Source organism: Saccopteryx bilineata, chromosome 2 (assembly GCF_036850765.1).
Source record: "Saccopteryx bilineata isolate mSacBil1 chromosome 2, mSacBil1_pri_phased_curated, whole genome shotgun sequence".
Taxonomy (NCBI): Eukaryota; Metazoa; Chordata; class Mammalia; order Chiroptera; family Emballonuridae; genus Saccopteryx; species Saccopteryx bilineata.
Genome location: NC_089491.1, coordinates 343,817,300 through 343,843,039, shown reverse-complemented (window position 1 = coordinate 343,843,039; position 25,740 = coordinate 343,817,300). Strand labels below are relative to the sequence as shown.

The window sequence follows — 25,740 nt, the reverse complement described above, 5'->3', positions numbered from 1 at the left end:
AGTCCTGCTGCCAGTCCCCAGTGCACGTGCACGCTCACACACACACCCTACAGCCACACGCTGCCTGCTGCACTCGGGAGAGACACTCAGTCTCACTCCCAGCCCCAAGCCGACCCTGCTGCCACCTCAGTAGCTGCTGAGGCCCCGGACCTGCGCCTTACCTGCGCCTTACCACTCCCCATCACCTGCCAGTGCCCGCGAGGAGAAGACATGGGGGTGTCACCACCCAAGGCAAAAGGGCCCTGGGCCCACCTCCAGAAACTTCTGAGCCCCTGGCTGTTCAGAGAGAAGAACTGGGATCAGCGTCTGGACGAGGCCCACATGCTGCAACAGAAGAGGTAGGCTGGCGGGTCACACTGCATCCCACCTCCCGCTGATCCACAAACCTGCCCGACCTCTCCTGTCTAACTCTAGACCCAAGACACCAGCACCAGGCACTCAGAGGTGCCCTTTGCCCCCAGCCCCCCTGTTACAGTCACAAAACCCCAGCTGCCCCTCTTAGTGGTGGTGGAGGGTGGCCACGCAGGGAGGGAGGCCTTGAGTGTGGATTCTATAGATTCCTCCGCAGGATCTCTCCTGCCTGCCTGGTGGGAGAGGGGGGTGGGCACCAGAGGGACCAGATAGAAGAAGCCAGTGTGTGTGTGTGTGTGTGTGTGTGTGTGTGTGTGTGTGTGTTGGGGGGGGCAGTGGTTGCAGGCAGGTGCGGGCTGGGGTGGGGCAGGCTGCTGGGGAGGGATGAGAGAGAGCATGTGGGTTTTAGAGGCCTTGCTGGTTGAGGAAAGAGGGAAGAATTAGCGTGAGTATACGGGAAAAGTGATTGGTGGGAAGGAGGAGAACTTGGCTCATTCGGAGCTGAGCAGCGGTGGAGGGAAACCCAGGTGACACTGGAGAGTCCTCCGTTCAGCTCATCTGCCTTTTACTGAGCCTACCGTGTGCGGTATCAGGCTGGGAACGGAGGACACAGATACCCGGAAAGCCTGCATCTGCTCCTGGGACACAGTCCAGGTGGGGCTGATGCACCTGGGGCTAGTCATTCCCTGGCGAGTTAGCCCTGAGGTCCAGACCTGCCCGCAGGGTCTGCCTGGCAGTGTTTGGGGGACGCTTGTCCCATCAGAGAGCGGGGGAATGAGCTGAGGACAGAGGTTCTAGTATCATGGCAGCCTGCACTCTGTTGCATGCAGACCTCTTTAACTTGAACATCTTGATAGCTCTTTGAACGAGGGGTACTACCCTTTCCTGTCGTACTGGGCTTCCCCAGTTGCGTGGCAGGGCCTGCGTGCAGCCTGAGCCCCATTCCAGAGAGACACTTTCTGCTTGCTTACCACCTGGGGCCCATGACCGGACCTCTGGCCTCCTCACCTCTGTCCAGCTTCAGAATGGGGAGGGCTGGGTCCTGGACCTCCTCCTGCAGGGGCAGTGGGCCGCAGCCCCAGGCGATGAGGCTGCGTGCAGTGTCCTGCATATGGGGCGGACTCTGGCAGCCCAGCCCGGCCACTCGAGCTGGGTGCCCTGAGACTACAGGCCCAAGTGAGATGGGCAGGGGCTGTCTCTCCCTCCCTGGTCCCTCCTGAGGTCTTCCCTAAAGGGCAGACCTGAGCTCCAGCTTGAGAAAAAGAAAACAAACAAAACAAAAAGCTGCTTCTGTAAATAAAACACCTTTTCCAGTGGCACATGGGACCCCTGGAAAGGAGGAGTTTGGGGCTGGCAGACATCACGGTCTCTGGTCGGTTTGTCTACCTTTTGTCTCTCTCTCCTGACCCTCAGCCTGCCAGACCCCGCGGTCACCTCTGCAGCCAGCTAATCCTCACCTGCCCAGCGGGACTGGCGTCGGCTTTATCTTGTTTGCCTCATCCAGGCCAGGAAGAGAGCAAAGATTAACCAAGAGAGGTGCCCCGAGTGGGCATCTCTGCAGGGCTTCCCCACCCCTAGCGGCACTGTCTGAAAGGCTCCACGCTGAGCCCCTCCTCCGTGAAAACCTGGGGGTGTATATCCTTCAATTTGAGGGCAAAACACAGAAGGAATAGATCCCCCAAACCCACCCTGAACTCTCCCTGCCCCCTGCAGGGATGTGTCTCTAAACAGCCCAGAAGGGTAATCAGACCTTCAGCCACTCACAGATTATATCCTTCAATTTGAGGGCAAAACACAGAAGGAATAGATCCCCCAAGCCCACTCTGAACTCTCCCTGCCCCCTGCAGGGATGTGTCTCTAAACAGCCCAGAGGGGTAATCAGACCTTCAGCCACTCACAGATGTGGGCAGCTGGAACCCCTGGCCCACACCCTTCCTCCACCCAGGTCTGAGCTCTTGTTGGTCAAAGGGAGCCCGTCCAACAGGCCAGGGTGTCCACTGGGGACAGAAATTCCACCTCCTCCACCTGTGCCACCTCCACACATTCCCGAAACATTTCCACGGCTTAGATTGATTCAGCCAGACTGATGGTCTCCTGTCCAGACCACTAGAGCCACCCATTCCACAGCCCAGGCCCCCTTCTTGCAACCATCTGCTGAGTCGGCCCCTTGGTGAGCCCCGAGGCCCCCGGTGGGCAGACCCACTGTGAGGCGATGGCTCTGCCCCGGGCCTTGCTGCCATTCTGTCTCCCTCTGACCCCTGTCCTCTTGCCCCAGGATCCAGGACTCCCCGCTGCTGTGGGCAGCCAAGAAGAATGACCTGTGTGCCCTGAAGAAACTCCTGCTGGACAGAAGCTGTGACTTCCGACAAAGAGGTAGGCTTGGGGTCCAGTGTGCCGGAGATGGCCCCTCCAGCCTGGGGCTCCCAGGGCTTCCGCCATGGGGCCTGGTTCTTACCACCCTGCAGGAGCCCTGGGGGAGACTGCACTGCACGTGGCAGCCCTGTACGACAACCTGGAGGCCGCCATGGTGCTGATGGAGGCCGCTCCGGACCTGGTCTTCATGTCCACCCTGTGCGAGCCGCTTGTAGGTGAGGAGCCTGCCCAGCTCTTCAAGGTGCAAAAAGGCAGGGGGCCAGCTTGTCTGGGCCCCTGAGTTGGGAGGATAGAAAGGTCCTGGTCTTGGCTTCTGTTAGCTGTTTATTATTTTGCTTTGACTCCTGTCACAGTCCATGAAGAACAGGGCTCTGTTTCTTCCACAGCAACACTAAAGTGATTACAACTATGCCCACCCCCAACAGCCAACAGTTAGGGACAATGACACAGATGGCCCCAGGGGACTAATTGCTCTCAACCCCAAGCCACTCTGTTGAGCCAGGGGCAAACTTCTACTCAAGGACCTGTCAGGGACCTCCTGCTAGACAGGCCAGTGGTGAGCCTCTGGAAGAGGTGGGGACAGACCCATGATGGGGGGGCTCTCTCTGAACCAGGTCAGACTGCACTGCACGTGGCCATCATGAACCAGAACGTGAACTTGGTGAAAGCCCTGCTCGCCCACGGGGCCAGCGTCTCCGCCAGGGCTACGGGCACAGCTTTCCGCCTCAGCCCCCACAACCACATCTACTTTGGTGAGAGCCAGGGCCGGGGCTGGGGAGGGAGGGCAAGAGCAAAGGGCAGGCAGGCCACTAGGCCCCAGGCCCGGGGAATGTGGAGGTGAGGTCAGCCCTCATAGGGCTCAGGGTCAGAGCCATTCCCCCAGGGCCCTCGGCACCGTCCCTGCCTCTGGTTCTGCCCACGGGCCCCAAGCCCAGAGCTGAGATGTGGGGAGGAACAGGCAGCAGTCACTGGGGAGAATGCCTGTGGCACCTGCACTCATGTCTGGAGCCTCTGTCCCCAGGGGAGCACCCTTTGTCCTTCGCTGCCTGCGTGGGCAGCGAGGAGATCGTGCGTCTGCTCATTGAACACGGAGCTAACATCCGGGCCCAGGACTCCCTGGGTAAGGCCTGGGTGCGGAAAGGACCCGGGGAACAGGAAGGGGGTGGGACAGGAGGGTCTGGGACAACCATCGGGCCCACCCTGGGGTGGGCATGGGGACCACCAGAGACGGGTCCAGTGGCCCCGTGACACCCGCGTCCTCCCCCAGGAAACACGGTGCTGCACATCCTCGTCTTCCAGCCCAACAAAACCTTTGCCTGCCAGATGTACAACCTGCTGCTGTCCTACGACGGGCGCGGGGACCACCTGCAGTCCCTGGACCTGGTGCCCAATCACCAGGGGCTCACCCCCTTCAAGCTGGCTGGAGTGGAGGGCAACACAGTGGTGAGGACACTCCCCAGAACCACGTGTTGTTCTCCTGATCCGCAGAGGCTGGCGCTCCCTCACTTCCGGGTCCATCACTGAGAGCCTCAGCTCAGAGGACGGAGACTCATCCTTAGAAGATCTGCGGAGAGCCCAGAGTTCAGCTCCCTTTGCCTGTTCTCTTCTTTCAGATCTTTATTGGGTGTTTTGTTTGTTTTTAATGATTATCCTTTTGTTTTATTTATTTATTTATTTATTTATTTATGTACAGGGATAGAGAGAGTCAGAGAGAGGGATAGATAGGGACAGACAGACAGGAACGGAGAGAGATGAGAAGCATCATCAGTTTTTCGCTGCGACACCTCAGTTGTTCATTGATTGCTTTCTCATATGTGCCTTGACCGCGGGCCTTCAGCAGACCGAGTAACCCCTTGCTGGAGCCAGTGACTTTGGTTCCAAGCTGGTGAGCTTTTTGCTCAAGCCAGATGAGCCCGCACTCAAGCTGGCGACCTCGGGGTCTCGAACCTGGGTCCTTCCGCATCCCAGTCCAACGCTCTATCCACTGCGCCACTGCCTGTTCAGGCATATTGGGTGTTTGTGGGAAGGAAAGATAACCAAGAATTAATAAAGAGGTTCATGTAATCAGAGGCTTGCAACTCCCGACTGTCGGTCAGTCCCTACGAACGGGCACTGGGCTCTTCAGTGGTGGTGGGTATTCCCCGCACTGGCTTCTCACCTGCCGACCCTCTGCTCCCCGCTGTGCTCTCAAAGATGTTCCAGCACCTCATGCAGAGGCGGAGACACATCCAGTGGACCTGCGGGCCACTGACCTCCACTCTCTACGACCTCACGGAGATCGACTCCTGGGGAGAGAAGGTGTCCTTTCTGGAGCTCGTGGTCTCCTCCAAGAAGCGAGAGGTATGGGTGCCACAAGGACTCGGGACCGTCATGTGTTCCTGCAGAGCCTGTCCCTTTGCTAAGATCCTGGGCTCCAGCCACTCCCTCGCCTAGTAATAGATGGAGGGGAGACTTCTAGGACCTTGGAAAGAAAAGTCCAATCAGCACTCCTTTCCTGACTGCACTTTCCCTGTGGTCCCTTTCCCTTACTTGTCTCATACTGACATTTCAGGGCAGGGACTCTCCAAATGGAAATAGCTTCCTATCTCCCCTCCCCTCCCCTCCCCTCCCCTCCCCTCCCCTCCCCTCCCCTCCCCTCCCCTCCCCTCCCCTCCCCTCCCCTCCCCTCCCCTCCCCTCCCCTCCCCTCCCCTCCCCTCCCCTCCCCTCCCCTCCCCTCCCCTCCCCTCCCCTCCCCTCCCCTCCCCTCCCCTCCCCTCCCCTCCCCTCCCCTCCCCTCCCCTCCCCTCCCCTCCCCTCCCCTCCCCTCCCCTCCCCTCCCCTCCCCCTTCCTTCCTTCCTTCCTTCCTTCAGCATATTGAGCACTTTCTGGGCCTCAGATGCTATACAATGAACTGAGAATACAGAAATTAAGTTCAGTGCCTGTCAGTCAGCTTCCTTAATTGCAGTCCCTTTCCTCAATCATCACAGTTGAGTCCCACATACACTATCTCCGGGGTTGTCGTGGGCACCCTGGCAGCAAAATTGAGGTTAGATGAGCCAGAGACGGTGTCCCAGAGTGCTTGAGCTGCATCTTCAAGGAGCAGTCGAGAATCCCCAGGAAGATGAGAAAAAAGACAGCTTCCCGGAGAGAGAAAAACACCAGTTACCTGGACAGGAACAAGCTGAGTGGTAGGAGGAAAAGGAGCATTTGCTGAAGACAGATAGAGTGGAGCAAATGCTTCGAGCTTCCAAGAACCTCCAAGAGCATGGCAGGATATAGCTTCTGCTGTTTATGTGCCACTTGACAGTTTCCTAGGAACCCTGCTAGGGCTGTACCCTCAGGTGACTGAGTGCTCGGGAATAGAGGAAGAGATGACTGGCTAGTGTGTGTGAGCCTCCTCAGAGCATACTGCTGGAAACAGACAAGCTTCGCGGCGGATTTCATAGGCACCGGAGCGCTGACCTCTCCGGTGGGTTGTGCCACCGCAAAGCCGCCGTCTCTGACTTCAGCTGGCTCCCCAGTGTTCTCCTGCAGGCTCTATTCTTGTCTTGGGCAGAATATCCCTTCCAAATTTCTTTCTCTCATTCTCCTCACTGCTGTCCCCTTCAGTTCCATCAGGAGACGCCGGCTCCCACCTTATGGCTAGAGCATCTTGACCTTCCTGCCCTGTCCAGCAGAGCACATTTGGAAACTCTGCACTCTCGAGGTTCAATGAAAAAGATGTTAATCTCTCCAGCTGTGCTTTGAATTGGCTGTTTTCTGCTACTTTCTCAGATGTCCATCGCCCTCTCTCATCTGTATCTTTTACCTGTCACTGTCTAATCACGTTAGAGCCATCGAACCCATCTGGCTTAGGTCGTTGCCCCATCCTCCAGGGGGAAACCCAGCCCTGCCCAGGACGTTGGTCACCTCAAGCCCCGTTCTTCCGTGGCAGGCTCGCGAGATCCTGGAGCAGACGCCGGTGAAGCAGCTGGTGAGCTTCAAGTGGCAGCGGTACGGGCGGCCCTACTTCTGCCTGCTGGGCGCCTTGTACGTGCTCTACATGTGCTGCTTCACCACGTGCTGCGTCTACCGGCCCCTCAAGTTCCGGAGCGGCAATCGCACGGCCTCCCGAGACATCACCCTGCTGGAGCAGAAGCTGCTACAGGTGACTTACCCGAGGGGAGGAAAGGGGATGGAAACGCGGGCCGGTGGCTCCGGGGACCAGTGATACTTCCCAGGAAAGATGCCCCTCCCTCGCGGGGCTCCTGACCTCCCCAGACAGATACTGGGCGTGAGACAAGGGCACCAGGGAGGGGGTTCACCGAGTAAAAATCCACTGGTCCGGGCAGCTGTGGCTTCTTTGGTTCAGTCTGGGAGAATGCGTGGTGTCTGGGACGCTGCGTGGACACTGGTGAAACTCCTTTCAGTTTGCAGAGGGGACCCTCTCCTGTAATGGGGAGGCAGAGGCGGTGGTTCGGAAGGGCGGGGCCTCGTGCTCCAGGGCCGTGTCTGAGTCTGCTTCCGGTCTGAGTCTGCTTCCGGTCTGTGCGGCAGCCGCGGCCTCCTGGCTCGCGGCCCATTCTGCGCGCCGCTGTCGGGGCACATTGGCAGGAAGGTGCCCGCTGGCCCCCGGCCCCGTCCCACGTGCCGCAGGAGGCTGCCGGGGTTGGTAGGAGGCTGAGGCAGATAGCCTCAGGCCCCTTTTGCTCTGGTGGCCTTGCGTGCGGTGGTGTCCTTCAGAGGCCTGGGCGGCGGGGACGCTGAGCCGAGGTGCGGAGGAAATGTACGCGTCTCGTCTTGAAGGGAGCAAACCTCCTGCGCCTGAACAGACTGTGTAGACTCTCACAAGTATTTCTGAGTGCAGACGTTCAACCAGCATAGCTACGCTCGCTGGGCTGCTTGATCATAGGACAGTTTTTTTGTCCTGGTGGTGACCTGAAAAGAGCTGGAAGGGGCCGCAGGCGTGGGGGGGCAGAAGGTGAAGGATACAGGAAGAAGGCGTTAGCCAAGCGAGGGGGAGCGAGGTGACAGCGCGTTCGTGCCGTGTGCAGGATGGGCCGTCCGTGAGTACAGTTCATCTGGGACCTGCGTCAGAAAGGGAACAGAAACTGCCTGCTGGTCAGGGCCCCAAGTTAGACCCAGGGCGAAGATATGCTCAGAGAAGGACAGGGCTGTGTGCGTCACTCACCCCAAAGTAGGTCAAGACACTCCATCTCTCCTTCTATCACTGCCTCTCAATACATTGATAGGTGCTGGTGTGTCCAGAGCCACTGTCTCTCCCAAAGAAGGATTTACTGGCTTGTTAGCAGAGGTCGTGGGTGCTCAGGAGAGGTTGTGCCCCGTGTATCTCAAACTGGGCATGAGGTTTGCCCACATAGAAGATGGTCAGGCGGGATGGGTGAGTGGCCAAAACTGGGGAAAGGTATAAGCATGAATGAGTTGCGGGTGGCTGGGCTTTTCCAACAGCCTGGCCCTCTTTCCACAAAGATGCTCCTCCCCAGGCCTCCTATGTGCCATGCTCACTGAGGGGTGCTCCCGATCTGGGGTCTGAGGCTCCTCCCCAGGCCTCCTGTGTCCCACGCTCACTGAGGGGTGCTCCCGATCTGGGGTCTGAGGCTCCTCCCCGGGCCCCCTGTGTCCCACGCTCACTGAGAGGTGCTCCCGATCTGGGGTCTGAGGCTCCTCCCTGGGCCTCCTGTGTCCCACGCTCACTGAGGGGTGCTCCCGATCTGGGGTCTGAGGCTCCTCCCTGGGCCTCTTGTGTCCCACGCTCACTGAGGGGTGCTCCCGATCTGGGGTCTGAGGGTCTGAGGCTCCTCCCCAGGCCTCCTGTGTCCCATGCTCACTGAGGGGTGCTCCCGATCTGGGGTCTGAGGCTCCTCCCCAGGCCTCCTGTGTCCCACGCTTACTGAGGGGTGCTCCCAATCTGGGGTCTGAGGCTCCTCCCCGGGCCTCCTGTGTCCCACGCTCACTGAGGGGTGCTCCAATCTGGGGTCTGAGGCTCCTCCCCGGGCCTCCTGTATCCCACGCTCATTGAGGGGTGCTCCCGATCTGGGGTCTGGATATAGCCTTCTGGCCCAAGAGCTGGGTGATGCCAGGCAATGTATTAGCACTGGGTCTCCTCCCTCTGCGACTCTGTCTCTCTGGGGCAGGACGAATGATGTACAAACATGTTTCTTTGACCCTGAGAGTCTAAATTATATTTTAAAACCCCCTCCCCTGGCCTCAGGACTTGGAGACACATAAGGACGGCTGAGTGCACCTCCCCGTCCTTTTTCTTTCCTGCTCCTCCTTCCTTTTCCTCTTTAGCGTGTTTTACCCTTTGCTTTCTATGTAGGTAAAAGCCACTTTGGCCCAAACACAAGACTCTTAACTTTCAAATATCTTTTTCTTGCCGGGGAAAGGGGGACTAAGAAGGTTGAGAATGCCAATGTGAGGGGTTTGGATAGCAATGTACGCCAGTGAGAGGCTCCTGCTCTTTGGCCATGCCCTTGAGACTTGGCCCTGAGTTTAGGGGCCGTTTCTGTTCCTCTCTCAGTAGTAGTCTGTGTGGGTGAGATCAGGGGCTCCCACCCTTATCACCATGTTTGGAAGGATTCTGCCTTCATGATGCACTGGATGAGTTAACTAGGGAAATTCTCTTTTTTTTTCCTGCTTTTTTATTACTTGAAAGTCTTGGAAAAAATGGAAATACAGTGTGTTGACTTGATTAATATAATTGTTGCTTAAGAATTAGTTAGCCCAGGAAGCTTTTTTTTAGATAAATGAGTATTTTAGTATCTAATTATTTTAATCAAGCTGGACACACAGGGCTCTCAATCACTGTACGATATCTTCAGTGGATCTCGTGGGATCTGGGGCGGTCCCTGGGCTCTGTGGGTGCAGCCCAGAGCACCATCTTGAGACAGTTCAAGTGGAAGAGAAAGTACAAACTGCAGAAAAGCAGACGTATGTGAGGCCAGAGTCAGCCTCCACCTAGCTCTGGGAGACTCCTTAGTGAGTGCCCTCAGTCTCAGTTGCCTCACTGTTCAGCCATGAGAGTTACACTTTTCAGTGTTTCCTGAGGACCCTGTGAATTAACTGGAGTTCATGTCCTCTCTCCGTTCAGTGTCTATTTGGGTTTAGACAGAACAATATCCGCCACAGTACTGGTTCTCTTAGGCTTCCAGGTGAGGTGGCAGTTCAAAGTCTGGGAGTCAGGCAGCTTGGGTGTTCGTCCTAACAGAGCCTACCTCCGGGCTAGATCTAGGGTCTTTAACCAAGACAACAGGTTAGAAACATGGGAAGCTGGTCAAGCGACTAGTTCTCAGCCATGTCACACCTAATCCATCAAAATGTCCAAAGCCGGGGCCCTGGCACTGGTATTTTTAAGAGACTCTTTAAGGAATCCAGATAGCTGAGGCTGAGAACTACGGCTTCCATCTTTAAATTGACCGAGCCCAACTCTCCAGTCTTAAGTTGCTCACTCGGATCATATAAAGCCAGTAGCCATGGTCACCATCACAGCCGCCTGGCCCATGCAGGTTGGCATTAGATTCGGACAGACAACGGAGCCAAGAACTGGTGGGCCATTACCTTTAATCCTAGCGTTTTGCACCCAGTGGGCAAGTAAAAACACACACTGGGCTCCAAAACCCACCCATTCAGTGCTCACAAAGCTACTGACTTATCCAAGTTTCCTAGAATCAAAGATATCTGCCTCACCAGCTTTATTCACCTCTGTTTCCCATCTCCTCTCTGCACAAACTCTACACAAACTGGCTTCTCTTTCAGCACTCCGCCATTTTGGCTAACTCTCCGCTCCTCCACATGGCCTTTCTCTGCTCTCCTCTCTAATGCTAATCTCAGGAACTGAGAGAAAGCAAGTTCCCAGTCTGCCCCATTTTATAGTGTAGAAATCAAAACCTTTAATCCAATATACAAACAAGGAAGTCTCTGATACAGTCACTTATCTGAAGCATAATGGGATTCCTCACAAGAGTGCACCACCCTACATCAAGCAACAGTCAAGGGTATGGGGAAAAGCTTAGTCTTAAAACTAAGCCTTGGGCCAGGGGTCCCCAAACTTTTTATACACATGGGGCCAGTTCACTGTCCCTCAGACCGTGGGAGGGCCAGACTATAAAAAAACTATGAACAAAACCCTATGCACACTGCACATATCTTATTTTAAAGTAAAAAAAACAAAACGGGAACAAATACAATATTTAAAATAAAGAACAAGTAAATTTAAATCAACAAACTGACCAGTATTTTAATTGGAACTATGGGCCTGCTTTTGGCTTATGAGATGGTCAATGTCCGGTTCCATATTTGTCACTGCTAGCCGTAACAAGTGATATGACGGGCTTCTGGAGCCGTGACGTGTGCATCCCGCGTCACTGGAAGTAGTACTGTACATGAGTGATGCCACGCTTTGCGGTCTCACTGACCACCAATGAAAAAGCTGCCCCTTCCGGAAGCACGGCAGGGGCCGGATGCGGCCTGCGGGCCGTAGTTTGGGGACCCCTGCCTTAGGCTATAACTACCCTGCCTGCTTATAGCCTGTCCCCCACACCCAATGCAAACTATAAGCGAGCAAACATATATCATTTAAAAACTTATTTGACCAACAGATCATCAGACTCTCGCTGTGCTGGTCAGCAAAATGGTGGATCACTCACCATCAAATTTCCTTTTTGTCTCTTGAAATTTTTCTCCATTGCTCCTTCGCCCTTTCTCCCCCCAAAAAATTTCACAAATTTATTCATTAAACAAATAGTCATCAAGAACCTCATGGGACCTCAATATTATTCTAGGTATTAGAAACGCAACGTGGTCTGAGCCAAGCACATGAGCTCTCTCTGCCCTTTGAAAGGTTGCAGACTGGTATACTGTAAAGCCAGTAGCCACGGCCACCATCACAGCTGCCTGGCCATGCAGGTTCGCATTTAATTCAGACATTTGGTAATGAAACAACGGAGCCAAGAACTGGTGGGCCATTAGCTTTAATCTTAGCTCGTGCCCGGTGGGCAAGAAATACAATGGGAAAACACTTCCCTTTCCATTCAGGGCTCCCAAAGCTACTGACTTATCTGAGTTTTCCTAGGATCAAAGGTGTCTACCTCACCAGCCTTATTCACCTCTGTTCCCCATCTCCTCTCTGCACAAACTGCACTAACTGGCTTCTCCTTCAGAACTCTGCCATCTTGGCTGCATCTCCTCTCCTCCACGTGGCCTTTCTCTGCTCTCTCTTCTAATGCTATAATCTCAGGAACCTAGAGAGAGCAAGCTCCTGGTTTGCCCCATTTTATAGTGTAGAAATCAAAACCTTTAATCCAATATACAAACAAGGAAGTCTCTGATACAGTCACTTATCTGAAGCATAATGGGATTCCTCATGAGGGTGCACCACCCTACATCAAAAAGGGTGGGAAAGGCTTAGTCTTAAAACTAAGCCTTAGGCTGCCTGCTTACAGCCTGTCCCCCCACATCCAATGCAGACTATAAGCGAGCAAACATATATATCATTATTTACAAACTTATTTGACCAACATTTACACTAATTAAATGCATAGATAGGTCATTTCAGTGTGAGTGTTGCAATTTACATTAATTTTTTCCTAGGTCAAGAGAAAGAAATGAGAGGTGTGGCGGGCCAGGGAAGCCCTCCCCGAGGAAGGTGACTGAGCTGAGACTTGGGGAAAAGTTATAGGTGAAAAGTGGGTTCTGGGCAGAAAGAACGCTCATTTGCAAACGCGGGAAGTGCCTCACCAGCACTGAGGCCCTGGAGGAAGACTGGCCAGAGCCCAGGGAGCCAGGCCGGAGCCTCCATGGGGTTGTCCAGGCAGGTCCTTCCCATGTCATTCAGGACTTTGCAGGCTCTGCTGATAAAGAAGCCATCTCTTTATCCCAGAGGTGATGGGAAACTTGGGAGGGTTTTAAGCAAGGGAGTGCCTTGGCGAGACTTTTTAAAAAATGTCTGTTTTTAGGGTGGAGAACAGCTTTGAGGGGGGCCAGGGAGGATGTAGGGAGACCAGTTCAGAGGTAATTGCAAGTCAGCAAACAAGAGACAATGGCTGATTGTCCTTGGGCTGTGATGGGCAGACCGAGAGAAAGGGCTGGTGTCGGGAGGCCTATTGACTATTGATGGAAAGATGATTGAGACTGACCCTGCAATGGGTCAGACAAGGAGCAAGGGAGTGGACTGAAGCAGGAGGGACATGGCAGGTAGGTCTCCATTCGTTTCAAATTATCCCCTGCCTGCCACAGTCTGTGCATCCATTTGTCCCCATGTCATTGTTTCTCATGAGCTCACCACGACCCAGAGCACCCAGCTATTTGGAAGCCCAGCTGATCTCCAGTGCTGCGCTGCTTTGCTCAGGACTTGCTCAGGGGTCCTGACGGGCTTCATGTGGAACAATCCCAGCAAGTGAAAGGTGGGGAAGGGGATGAGGAGAGGCAGGGAGCCGCTGGGTAAAAACCACACCTGCCAGTGCTGGCTCTGCGCACTGACGTGCATTCGCCAGCGCCCAGGAGGGGCTATCACATGCAGATTCAGGAAGCCAGGCTGGGGCGGGACCGAGGTCCTGGGTTTCTGACTCACTTTGGGGCAAGGCTGGATGATTATGCAGAGCCCATTTTGGATGACAAAGCCCTTTGAGCCTCAAAGATATCCTCATAAATAAAATTGTTATCATCATTTCAGAGACAGTGAATCTGAAGTCAAGAAGGGGAAAGAACCTTGGCAAAGACCCTCCACCAAGTGCAGTGCTGGGTCTTGGGCTCGGGTTCTGGTCTGCTTTGCTCAGAACCTTCCCCTTTAACAGAAAGCCAGTCCGTTTCTTCCTCCAGGGTAACCAGGGTAACGTGCTGGGCTTCAGTCTTCCTTCTGAGTGGACCCATTGCATAAGAAACGCATGTCTCCAGGCTACGCGCTCACTTTATCTGGCTGCATCTAATCTTTCCTGGACAGGATGGGGGCGGCTGGGGGCGGCATGCCCCCACCCCCAGCTACCAGAACTGCTGTCTGTTTCCAGATTTGATGATAGGCACTGTTTTTGATGTGGTTAACCTCTTGGTATATAGGGTAAGCCCTACTTCTGTGGTAAGGACTCCTCTTGTAGAGAGTAGACATTTCCCAGGTTAATCCTCCCGAGAAAATGCGGAGACCGGGACATGAAATAAATCTTTGGAAAGTAGCCTTAGATGGAGACCAGGAAATTTTCCTTTTTATTTTTAGCTTTTCGGCCCAGTTATTCTCAGCTTGAGGCACAGAGCAGAAACAACTATGTACATCAAAAAATAAAAATAAAAAAGGCTAGGTCTCTCTGATCCAAACCAATTCAGTGCGAGTCTCCAGGCTTTGCCCTGGCAAAGGCGTTGTGACAAAAACTTCCCCTTGCTTCTGATGGGCAGCCTGGTTAGAAACCCCCGCATAGTTTAGGATCAGAGTAACTCTTCATTATGAGTCAGTAAAACTCTCTCTGGTGGCTTCATTCCTTTGCAAGACTGGGATCTTGGGGAGGAAAAGTGGGTCTAAGACCGGGCTTTGATAACCTTTCTGGTGCCCTCCCAGCTTCCGCTGGGGTCACTGTGCTCCCCGCCCACCCCTGCAGTGATACACAGTTGCGCCTGCACACAAGCCTTCTGGGCATTTCCTTCAAGGCACCAAGCTCAGCCCGTGATAAGTGAGAGCTGCTCCCCTACCTGGCCAGTTCTCACTGAAGTCAGCTTCTGCAGGGGCGTCAGCTGTTGACAGCTCCCGAAATTTCAAGCCATGTGATGATGTCGAGACTTCTGGTCATTGCTGGCAGGCATTTGTATTGAAAGAGGTGGGGTGGAATATTTTCTCAGGGTAATATTAGCTAAGCCTGCTTCGGTGACCTTGAGCTCGGATCTGGAAGTGCCCGAAAAGCCCAGTGCTTGGCCACCCTTTTCCCGAGTCTCACTTCCTAAGTCCCCCTTCTGTCGCTCTTCGGGTCGTGCTCAGCTTGAACCTGCCTGCTCGCCTCTCTACTCCCTCCTTCCTGCTTTCCTTTCTTACTCTGGAAACACCTACTGTGTGTGTGGATGTGGATGAAAAGGTGGAGTTAGATGTTCCCACTCTCAGGGCGCTCTAAGATTACTGGTGAGACCTGGGGTACCCAGAGGATTTCAGTGTGCTGTTGAGGACCACGGCTGAGATTGGCACCAGGAACCCACAGAAGAGACACCTGACCCAGGAGGAGTGTTGCACCTTAAGTCCTGAGGATTAAGTAAGGCTGAACCAGAAAAATGCAGTTGAGGAGGGTGACTGCGGCACCCTGCTGCCTGGTTTGAGGAACAAGAACTTTGGCAACAGAGTGACTTTAGGACAGTCGGGTCACAGGTGGAGCTGACACAAAAGCTTGGGGTCGCCGGACACCTCTGTTTCTCATGAATGAACTCATGCGGGGGAGCTCCTAACTATAGCGGAACCTGTTGAACAAGCAAAGGGTGCTGGTGAGGGCAAACCCCAGAAGGGGGTTGCAGTGACGGAAACTGTCCCCAACCTTCTCAGGAAAAGGGGTTTTGCCTTTGCCTTTTTTTTTTTTTTTTTTTTTTGAGGCAGAGACAGGGAAAGTCAGAGAGAGGGACAGATAGGAACAGACAGACAGGAAGGGAGAGAGATGAGAAACATTAATTCTTTGTTGAGATTTCTTAGTTGTTCATTGATTGATTTCTCATATGTGCCTTGACTGGGGGCTACAGCAGACCGAGTGACCCCTTACTTGAGCCAGCAACTTTGGGCTCAAGCTGGTGAGTCTTGCTCAAACCAGATGAGCCCGCGTTTGAGCTGGCAACCTTGGGGTCTCGAACCTGGGTCCTCCACATCCCAGCCTGACTCTCTATCCACTGCACCACCGCCTGGTCAGGCGGTTTTGTCTTTTTATGTCCTGAGGAAATAGCCAGTGCCACTGCCCTGCCTCCCCTAGGGGCACTCTGAGTCCCCACAGTTCACACGGCCAACTTGTGCACAGTGAGTTCCTTCTCTTCTTCCTCGAGCCAAGAAGAAGTTGGTGGCCATGTTCTAGGCATGACTCAACCAACATACAAACCTATATGAATTTATTACCAATGTCACCCCCCAAAATACAATTAAAAATTAAAAAAAAAAACTAAAAAAGATGAATTTGAAAATTGTATACGAACACACATATGGCATAGATGCAATTATTTCTGTACTTAATGATATTTTGTTGGCATCACTAACATACTTGTTTGTCCTACTTCTTACTACCCAATCTCAAAAGAAGCTGCTGGTGGGTTTTCTAGTTGGAGACAGATGCCATGAGGACAGGAGAATAAAGAAACAGGACGAGGCCCATGAACCGAATTTCAGGATGGAGGAGAGGGTATTTATTCAATTCGTTGCTAGAGCTAGGCAGGAAAAACCAACACTGAGCTTCCTTGGAAGCAAGAGAGAAGGGAGATGTCCTGTTACATGATCAAATAACATTCTGCAGTTTCTCAAGAGAGATGAATGTTAGAGGAGTTTACCCATCATCAACTCCTTAAACGACAAAAAAGGAACAGAAGTCTAGTCAGAGGCTGTTAGAGCGCATTGTTCACCAGGCACACGGACACCGACTTTTTTCTTGGTCTTCCCTGGCCCCACATGGTGGACCTGAAACATTTCTACCATCTGCTGGTCGCGTTGGCCCTGCTCTTCAAGGCTAGCTCCTTGGCTCCTTCTGAGCAGCCGTAGGGCACTGGGTGGGCACCTTCTTTCTACCATAGAGCCCCTCCTACCATGTGGCATCTCTTCCTATTTCAAAAGCCGTACCTCTCCCTGGACCAGTGAGTGCACCCCCGACGTGGCCGGCAGAGCGATGCTCAGAGGCTCCAGTTTATTGGCCAAGTAGAGATGCCTGGCGTTCCTTGTGCCTCACGAGCAATCGCATCCTCCTCGTTTGAAACCATGGACTTTCCCACTGGCCCGGGGACCATCAAGTCCCGTCTTGAGTGCACTATTCACAGATGTGACCTTGGAGAACATGGTTCGCAAAAGCCTAGAGGGGACTTCAGTGTTTTAAAAAGAGTTATACAATCTGATGTGGGGATTACAGACATGCAGACAGTCTTCTGGAAGGAGGGTCTGTAATCTTTCTGCTCAGACGGGCTCAGAACTTCAAAAAGAGTTACGGATGTTGGTTATAGAATTCTATCCCTACATCTGCATGATGTTGCAAAAGTTTTTCCTGTGAAGTAATAGGCACAGAAGGATGGTCTTTTTAGTTGACCTACACTCACTGCTCAGGACAAGGTGGGGGCTCTTCCTCAGAACTAAAATCTAGCTGGTGTCTCCCACATCTTGTCTGCCCTTTTCTCAACGGCTAAGTCATAATAAATCCACCATACACATTTCTACGGTGCTTTATGATTTATGAGGTCCATCCAAATACATCATCTAATTCAATCTTCCCAATACCTCCCCAGGGAGGTAAACATCGGACTTTCATTTTACAGACGAGAAACTTCAAGTGCAGGGAGGCTTAGCGACAGCTTTAAGGTTTCCCCAGAGCCGGTGGCTTCTGGCTCCATGCCGGAAATTGAACGCTGTTTGATGTCTATAGTCTGTTCTACCTGCCAGGAACCACAGTGAGGTTGGAAAAGCTGGACTTTCTGCATTGCTGAAACCACTCCAAGCCACTAATTCTTCTTCCTGCCACAGTAACTTTCCTACCTTGCTGTTCTGAAATGTGAGCTCAGCCCCTCAGTGCCCCTGTCATAGATTACTGCTCGCAACGTATCGCTTAAAGTTGACTTGCAAGGTGATAGCTCAAATGATCGGCATCAGCAGCATATGTGGGACCCAGGGTGCACAGACTAGTGTGACAGAGTCGGCACAGTGACAGATACCACCAAGGAGGGTAAGGGGAGCATTTCTTTGTCCTGGAGGGACTTTGCTTTAGACCACTTGCCCCGAAAGCATCTCTCATCCCTAATTTCCCCTCGTAGGAGGCCTATGTCACGGAACAGGATAAAATCCGGCTGGTGGGGGAGCTGGTGACCATCATCGGGGCTGTGATCATGCTGTTCCTAGAGGTGAGGCCCAGGAGGGGTCCAGGCCGAGGCCGTCTGCCCGAGGCCCTCACCTGACCCGCATTCTCCATGGTCTTTGGGTTTTCCTGGCCTCCTCCCAGATCCCGGACATCTTCAGGGTTGGTGCGTCTCGCTATTTTGGACAGACCGTCCTTGGGGGGCCGTTCCATGTCATCATGTGAGTGTCCCTTCCTTCCGGCCCCATGCTCTCCCTCGCCAGAATTGTCCTGGGTCTCTCTGGGACCCAGACCTTGGCTGACCCTCCCTGTACATGCGCTTCAGATTCAAACAAAGACCAAGCCTGAGTGTGTGGGTACCGCCCAAGTCATGACTGTGCTGGAGGGGACCTAGAACATTCCCAGCCCTCTTCTCACTCCCTGCTCCCTGCTCCCCTCCCCCCAGCATCACCTCTGCCTCCCTGGTGCTGGTGACCATGGTGATGCGACTCACCAACACCGGCGGGGAGGTGGTGCCCATGTCCTTCGCCCTGTTGCTGGGCTGGTGCAGCGTCATGTACTTCGCCCGAGGATTCCAGATGCTGGGCCCCTTCACCATCATGATCCAGAAGGTCCGTGCCTCCCCTGCAAGCTTCCTCTGGCTTCAGCCCTCCGCGACAGAGGGAGGAGGTGGGGGCAATAAGGAAAATGCTACTCAGGGCGGATCTGGTGGGGCTACAGGGACCTCCTGATGACCAGCGATCGCTGCTGAGAGACAGATGGGAAAAGGCTCAACCCGCCCTCTCTCCCTTCTCTGTTTCCTGTAGATGATTTTTGGAGACCTGCTGCGTTTCTGCTGGCTGATGGCCGTGGTCATTCTGGGGTTTGCCTCAGGTGAGAGCACTAACCCTTCCCCCACTAGAGCCTGGTCTAGTTCTCCAGAACATTCACTCCTACTCTTGCTCTCAGTTCTCATTTGCAGTCCCATTTGCTCCCCCCCCCCCCAGCAGAAAGTGAGGCAAAAAATACACACTGACATCTGTAGACGCTGGGTCACTTAGTTTGGCCTGGAAGGTAGACCCGTGTGCTCTGAATTTCTGAGCCAGTAACATTCGTGTTGACTACCTGCCTTGCAAGATCTTTAAAGGACACACAGAAACAGGGCTTTGGAGCAAGGGGGACATTAAACAGGAAAGACTGGCCGCTTGTGGGTCTGAGAAAACAGTGTAGGCAAATGGCGACAGTGTCGTGCTTCAGCCTTCTGTGTTTACACACAGATGGAGGAGACACACAGCCTTCAATACCACGTAACGACGACACCTGGGCTAAGTTGGAAAAAAAAAGGGAAAGAATTTTCCAAAGGAGGTACAAAAACAGTTTGCAGAGTTTGAAGGATGAGAGAAGAAACAGGTGGGAGAGTTGGGAGGAGAGGCAGTCAGGGACCCACTGAGGGCCTGGGGCACTGTGGGGACATGCCAGGGAGGAGAGAGGGGGTCACAGCACGGGAGTGGCAGATGGGGAAGGATGGGGGAGGGCGGGGAAAGTAAATGAGTAGAAGGAAGTTCTTACGGAAAGGCAGAAAGAGGAAGGAAGAGTGAAGGGTGGCAACAACTCTGATCCAGTCTTCAATGTCTGCAACTGAACATTTATAAGACAAGGGGGGTATACTAGATGGTATTTGAAGACACTCCCCCCCCCCAATTCTAGTAGACCAGGGCTCAGTACAAAGGACACTATTTCTGTCCTGGGAATTTCCTGTTGAACAGGGATCCCATAAAACAGTACACCAAAAAACTGCACCAACAGATGAACTATAAAAGGGTAAAACTGGCCTGACCAGATGGTAGTGCAGTGGATAGAGCATCGGACTGGGATGCAGAGGACCCAGGTTCGAGACCCCAAGGTCGCCAGCTTGAGCACAGGCTCATCTGGTTTGAGTAAAGCTCACCAGCTTGGACCCAAGGTCGCTGGCTCGAGCAAGGGGTTACTCGGTCTGCTGTAGCCCCATGGTCAGGGCACATATGAGAAAGCAATCAATGAACAACTAAAAAAGTGCCACAACAAAAAACTGATGATTGATGCTTCTCATCTTTCTTGGTTCCTGTCTGTCTGTCCCTATCTGTCCCTCTCTCTCTCTCTCTGTCTTTGTAAAAAAAAAAAAAAAAAAAAAAAAAAAAAAAAAAAAAAAAAAGGTAAAACTGTAAAATACTAAATATGCACTCTTTTGCTAAATGGGTGAGTATTAACATTATCCAGAATGATGGACTTGGCCGTAGAACATCTCAGGATTAGCCAGGTCCACAGGCAAAATGAAACTACCATGTATATACTCACACACCTACATTTGTGGGGATGTGAGTTTGTGTACGTGTGTATATGTGTGTGAGGATATATGTTGGGAGTAGAAGGAAGGCTTATTGTGATAACACTCTTCCCCCCCATTCCCATGCTTTCTTCTCTTCTTGGGCGGAGCAGCATTCTTTATCATCTTCCAGACAGAGGATCCGAGCAAGCTGGGGGAATTCTACAACTACCCCACGTCATTGTTCAGCACCTTTGAGCTTTTCCTCACCATCATCGATGGCCCCGCCAACTATGACGTGGACCTGCCCTTCATGTACAGCATCACCTACGCGGCCTTCGCCATCATCGCCACGCTGCTCATGCTCAACCTGTTCATCGCCATGATGGGCGACACTCACTGGCGGGTGGCCCAAGAACGGGATGAGCTGTGGAGGGCTCAGGTGAGCTCCTTGCTGTGAGTCTTACTAAGGAGCAGGGGATGGAGGGGGAAATCAGTGTGGTAAGTTATGGTGGGTCACAGGAGAGTGTCACAGGGTCTTAGGAGAGTCACAGGAAACCCAGTAGGGCTGTCACCTCAACAGAGGTACATTTGGATAGATAGAGGGGACCAAGGAGGGTAAATGGTAGCAATGGGTAGGACCAATATCCAAGATCGGAGGGTATTGGTCACAGGGGAAAGATAGGTCCAGCAGTCATCTCTGAGTCCCCTGGGAATGGGCACCATCTTGTTCTTATACATCCTAGTTTTTAACTTGGACCTTATCTTCCATTGGCTTCTATAACTCTCCATTTCTCTGTGATCTGGTTTTGTTTTTTTTTTACCTCATCCTAGGCTAATAAAATTTTAAGGTTGAAAACATCTTCAGTGGTCCTCCAGTTGAGTTTCTACCCAATGTATAATCATTCATCGGTTAGAGCAGGGATAGTCAACCTTCTTATACCTACCGCCCACTTTTGTATCTCTGTTAGTAGTAAAATTTCCTAACCGCCCACCGGTTCCACAGTAATGGTGATTTATAAAGTAGAGAAATAACTTTACTTTATAAAATTTATAAAGCAGAGTTACAGCAAGTTAAAGCATATAATAATAATTACTTACCAAGTACTTTATGTCAGATTTTCGCTAAGTTTGGCAGAATAAAACAATTTACTATAGTTAAATCTATCTTTTTATTTATACTTTGGTTGCTCCGCTACTGCCCACCATGAAAGCTGGAATGCCCACTAGTGGGTGGTAGGGACCAGGTTGGCTACCACTGGGTTAGAGGGTCATTCAATATCATGGAGTTTTGGGCAGTGTTTGGGAAGAGGAGGGCTTATTTCACATTGAAATGTTTTTTGTTATTGGGAAAACCCATGTGACATTGAGCTGAAACATATCTTTCTATAATTCCATTCTTTGGTCCTAGTCTTTTCTTTTTGTATAATGCAGAACACACTCTCCCATATGAGTACTGTTCAAATATTTGAATACAGACATTGTTTAATCCCTCAGAAATTTCAGTCATTTAACAATAATTATTTTTTTTACAATAATTATTTTTAATAGATTTTATTTATTGATTTTAGTGAGAGAGGAGAGAGAGAGAGAGAGAGAGAGAAAGGGAAGGGGGAGTAACAGGAATCATCAACTTGTAGTTTCTCCTCGTATGTGCCTTGACCAGGCAAGCCTGAGATTTGGAACCAGCGACCTCAGTGTTCCAGGCGGGTGCTTTGTCCACTGTGCCACCACAGGTCAGGCAGTTTAACAATAATTATTTAGAGCCTACTGTGAGTTGAGAAGTGTCTGGGAGCTGGGGGACATGCGCATGAACACAGCAAAGCAGTCTGGTCCCTCGTGGAGCGTACAGGCTGCTTGGGAAGACAGACAGTAAACAAATGACTTCCCAGGAAGCTGTACAATTGTAGCAGAAGCATCATAGAGACAGATGCTGAGGACGGGGTGCAACAGAGGATTCCGGTGGGAAAGTTAGGAAATCTTTTCTGATGGAGTGACATTTAAGAGGAGTCAGGAGAAGAGCAGACTGATTAACCAGAACTGTGTGCAGACAAGTCTGCCCTCACTGATGGACCGCGGGTAGAGAGGGAGTCATTCTCTGAATGAAAGATGGGGTCTGTGACCATGGAAGGTGGGGACGGGGGCATGAAAGATGGTACAAGAGGAAACAATAAACTGTCTTTGTCAAGACAAAGAGGGGAAGGAGCTGTCCAGGGAAAGGGGATAGAATGACCGGAAGTCCGGAGGTTGGAGGGACCTGGTGCAGCTGAGAAACGGAGAGATGGGAAGAAGTGTGGACGACTATAAGGACAGGGAGTGCAAGAATGGAAAGTGGAGGCTTGGGTTTGTTTTTAAAGGATTGGCAGTCCCTTCAACTAATAAAGCTTCCTGGCCCCAAGCCATCCTGACCGCACTCTTCTCTTCATGTCCTAATCACGGTCCTTTCAAAACTGGAACGGTCCCTCCAGGACGGGAGGAATGCAGTGTGAAGCGTGGGCATGCCTCTCCTTGCTTGGGACATTGTACTATAAATAGCACCTACAGTTGAGTTAGGCACATCTACAACTGGCCTTTATTAAGTTTACGATCAACTAGAACCCCACATCTCTGTTACACAGCTTCCTTAGTTCAGCCCTTCTCCGTGTTCCTGCACTTGGACGATGCTTGAGTCTTAAACATACCCGAAGGACCTTACATTTGGTTTCCTGAAATCTTATGTGACTTGATTTCTGCCCAGCATTCCAGTCTGCTGAGATCATTTGTGTATTGCTTCTGTCACCTTGCAAATTACGTCTCCCTACCTATTTTGTGTGGCAGGCATATTTGATACATTTTTCTTCTGTTTCATCTAAGTAATTAATGAGGGCCAGGCGCAGGACATGTGACACGTCACTAGAATTTTCCCTGCCAAGTTTGCCATTATTAACTCGCTCTTTTTAATCTTAGATTGTGGGTACTTCATTCACTACAAACTCCCCAGACATTGGCAGCTTTACCTCACCCTCTAGATCCCAGAGATTTGATTTAATCATTTTATTTAAATCAAGATAGTTGGTCTGTGGCTTTCCTATGAAAAAGCAAATGAAATTACTTTGGAGTGACTCATATTTCCATGGCTGAATAGTAATGTAGAGGTCACTGTTCTATTCACAACACTCATAACATAGTCTCTCTCCTTTTATGAGTAAAGCAGAGAGCATGGTGCCCAGCACAGGACAAGGGATGGATTAAAGGCTGTCACCTCCACTCACATCTGGTGTCCTTTATCCACGGTTCCCCTTGGGCTTTCTGTCCGTGGCCTCCAGTGTCCTCGGAACCTCATGGCTTTTTCTGAGTTCTCCCTCTCCCCTTCCAGGTCGTGGCCACCACGGTGATGCTGGAAAGGAAGATGCCTCGCTTCCTATGGCCTCGCTCTGGGATCTGCGGGTGCAAGTACGGGCTGGGGGACCGCTGGTTCCTGCGGTGAGTGACAATGCACACATGCGTGAACTGGAAACGTGTGTGATGTCATGGGAGCAAGGGTGACCAGTTCCACACTCACCCTTCTCTCCAGTCTTGAGATCCCAAATCAAACCCAAAGGAGACGTTGTCACTCTATAAAGTGAGCCTGCATCAGCCAGTTTGAGGGAGGAGGCGGGGGCCAAGGAGGGCTAGAAAGAATGACGACAGCTGGTGCAGCCTGTGGGTCTGTCAGGGCGGTGACGTGCAAAAGGCTACCTGCATGTGGCTGTGCTTGGCTATGGGCATGGCTTACCCAACTTGTTCTCGTCTGTTCCCGGCTGACCCCCATTTCTAGCATAGTCTTGCCTTGCAGCTAGCCTCCTATTCTGAGCTCTATTCTTAGCTCCTGACCTCTCTTCTTCTCTTATTTATGTCCTGAATTGCACTTCATCTTGGAGACATGCTTATCTCTTACTTGCCTTTGTTTCTCTTCCGCATTCCCCCCCACCCCCCACCGTCATACCCACATCCACATCCTGAGTGCAAGACCTGTTTGGTCTCCACCCCACTTGGTCCTCCTTTCCGTTGAACTTTTCTTCACTTGACCTTGAATGTTCTTCTTATGTCAGCTCTGCTCCCCACCTTCCCCTTTCCCTTGAGCCAGTCCCCACCAAGCCTCCCATTCACCTCAGTTTCTCCCCCTGGCCTGTCTCCCCCACCTCCACTGAGTGTGCTCACCTTTCCAGGATCGAGAGCCACCATGATCAGAACCCCATGCGAGTGCTTCGCTATGTGGAAGCGTTCAAGTCCTCAGACAAGGAGGACGAACAAGATCGCCTTTCCGGGAAACAGCCCTCCGCGGTTGGAAGTGGGACTCTAGCCAGAGCCTCCCTGACCCTCCCAACACCCTCCCTGTCCCGGACCACATCCCAGAGCAGCAGCAGTCACCGGGGCTGGGAGATCCTTCGTCGCAACACCCTGGGACACTTCGGACTGGACCTTGGCGAGGGGGATGGAGAGGACAATATTTATCTATGACTGGGATCCCCGTTACTCTTGACATAGTCCAGGTGGCCCGGGCTGGGAGGCAGAGTGGGGGACAGGGCACTTTTTTCGTGCCGTTTATTGTGGGCAGGGCAGACAGAATAATTCTTAAAGGCCGCATCTCAGCCTTCACCAGAGGGTTTCTGGAGATGGGCAATGAGAATGTGTTGCTCTACGCATCTGGAAGGCCCACATCTTGGGAAACAAAGGTTTCTTGTCAAGCAAGGTTGGACTTGGCCATCAGAGACTTGAGGTAGGGAGGGAAGACTAGTAATGTCTGGGTCCCCCCGCTGCCCCTGCAGGTACTGGAAGGGAGTCTGGTGTAGCCTGCCTACCTCCACGTGCTTAATGTGGGCGGAGCCAGGCATGGCGGAGGCTGTGGTCCCGCCCTTTCCTCCAGCGCTGAAGGGTTCTCTCCCCATGCAGCAACCAAGCCTCACCTAGAGAATGGCAAGAAAGGTTCTTTATCCTTGCTATATTTATTTTTAAAAAGATCATTGTGGTAATATACACATAAAATTATAAAATTGACCATTTTAACCATTTTTAGGTATACAATCCCATGGTATTAGTGCCATTCACCTTGTTGGGCAATATCACTGGTATTTATCTATAGAATTTTTCCATCCAGGTGAGACTCTTGTACCCATTGAACATGATCTCCCAAATCTCCCTCCCCACAGCCGCTGATAACCAATATTCTACTTTCAGTTACTAATTTGACTACTCTAGGCACCTCATAAAAGTGGAGTCATACAATATTCTGTTGTGTCCATTGTATTTCACTTAGCACAGTGCTTTCAAGATTCATCCATGTTGTAGCGTGTACTTTTCACCCTGGGTGGATGGCTCCATTGGTTATGGCATCGTCCCAACACGCAGACATTGTCGGTTTGATCCCCGGTCAGGGCACATACAGAAACGAATTGATATTTCTCTCTCTCTCTCTCTAAAATCAATAAAATTAAAAAAGAGAAACTCATTCATTTTAAAGACCAAATAATAATTTAATCGTGTGCATATGGATTTTGTTTATTCCTTCTTCCATTGTTGGACAGTTGGGTTCTTTCCAGCTCTTGGCTGGTGTGAGGAACACACATGAATATTGGTGTACAGTTATCTGAGCCCTGTTTTAAGTTCCTTCGGGATGTACCTACAAGTGGACTGGCTGGATCTTCTGGTAACCTTTGCTCAATTGTTAAAGGAAGTGCCATCCTCTTTTCCGCAGAGGCTGTGCTATTTTGCATTTCCTCCAGCAATATGCAAGCAGTCCTGTTTCTCCGC

General features: G+C 51.9%; 1 protein-coding gene across 1 annotated transcript; it reads left to right on the top strand.

The window, feature by feature from the left end:
* The first annotated feature begins 33 nt into the window (after positions 1-33).
* On the top strand, positions 34-25,740 carry TRPV5 (transient receptor potential cation channel subfamily V member 5). The gene is made up of 15 exons (XM_066255290.1): positions 34-338; positions 2,627-2,724; positions 2,817-2,939; positions 3,339-3,476; positions 3,746-3,844; positions 3,992-4,167; positions 4,918-5,064; positions 6,641-6,853; positions 17,650-17,736; positions 17,835-17,911; positions 18,136-18,301; positions 18,497-18,563; positions 20,145-20,413; positions 23,327-23,433; positions 24,159-25,740. Exons 1-15 carry the CDS (start codon positions 211-213, stop codon positions 24,448-24,450), a joined length of 2,187 nt encoding a protein of 728 aa, XP_066111387.1. The 5' UTR covers positions 34-210; the 3' UTR covers positions 24,451-25,740.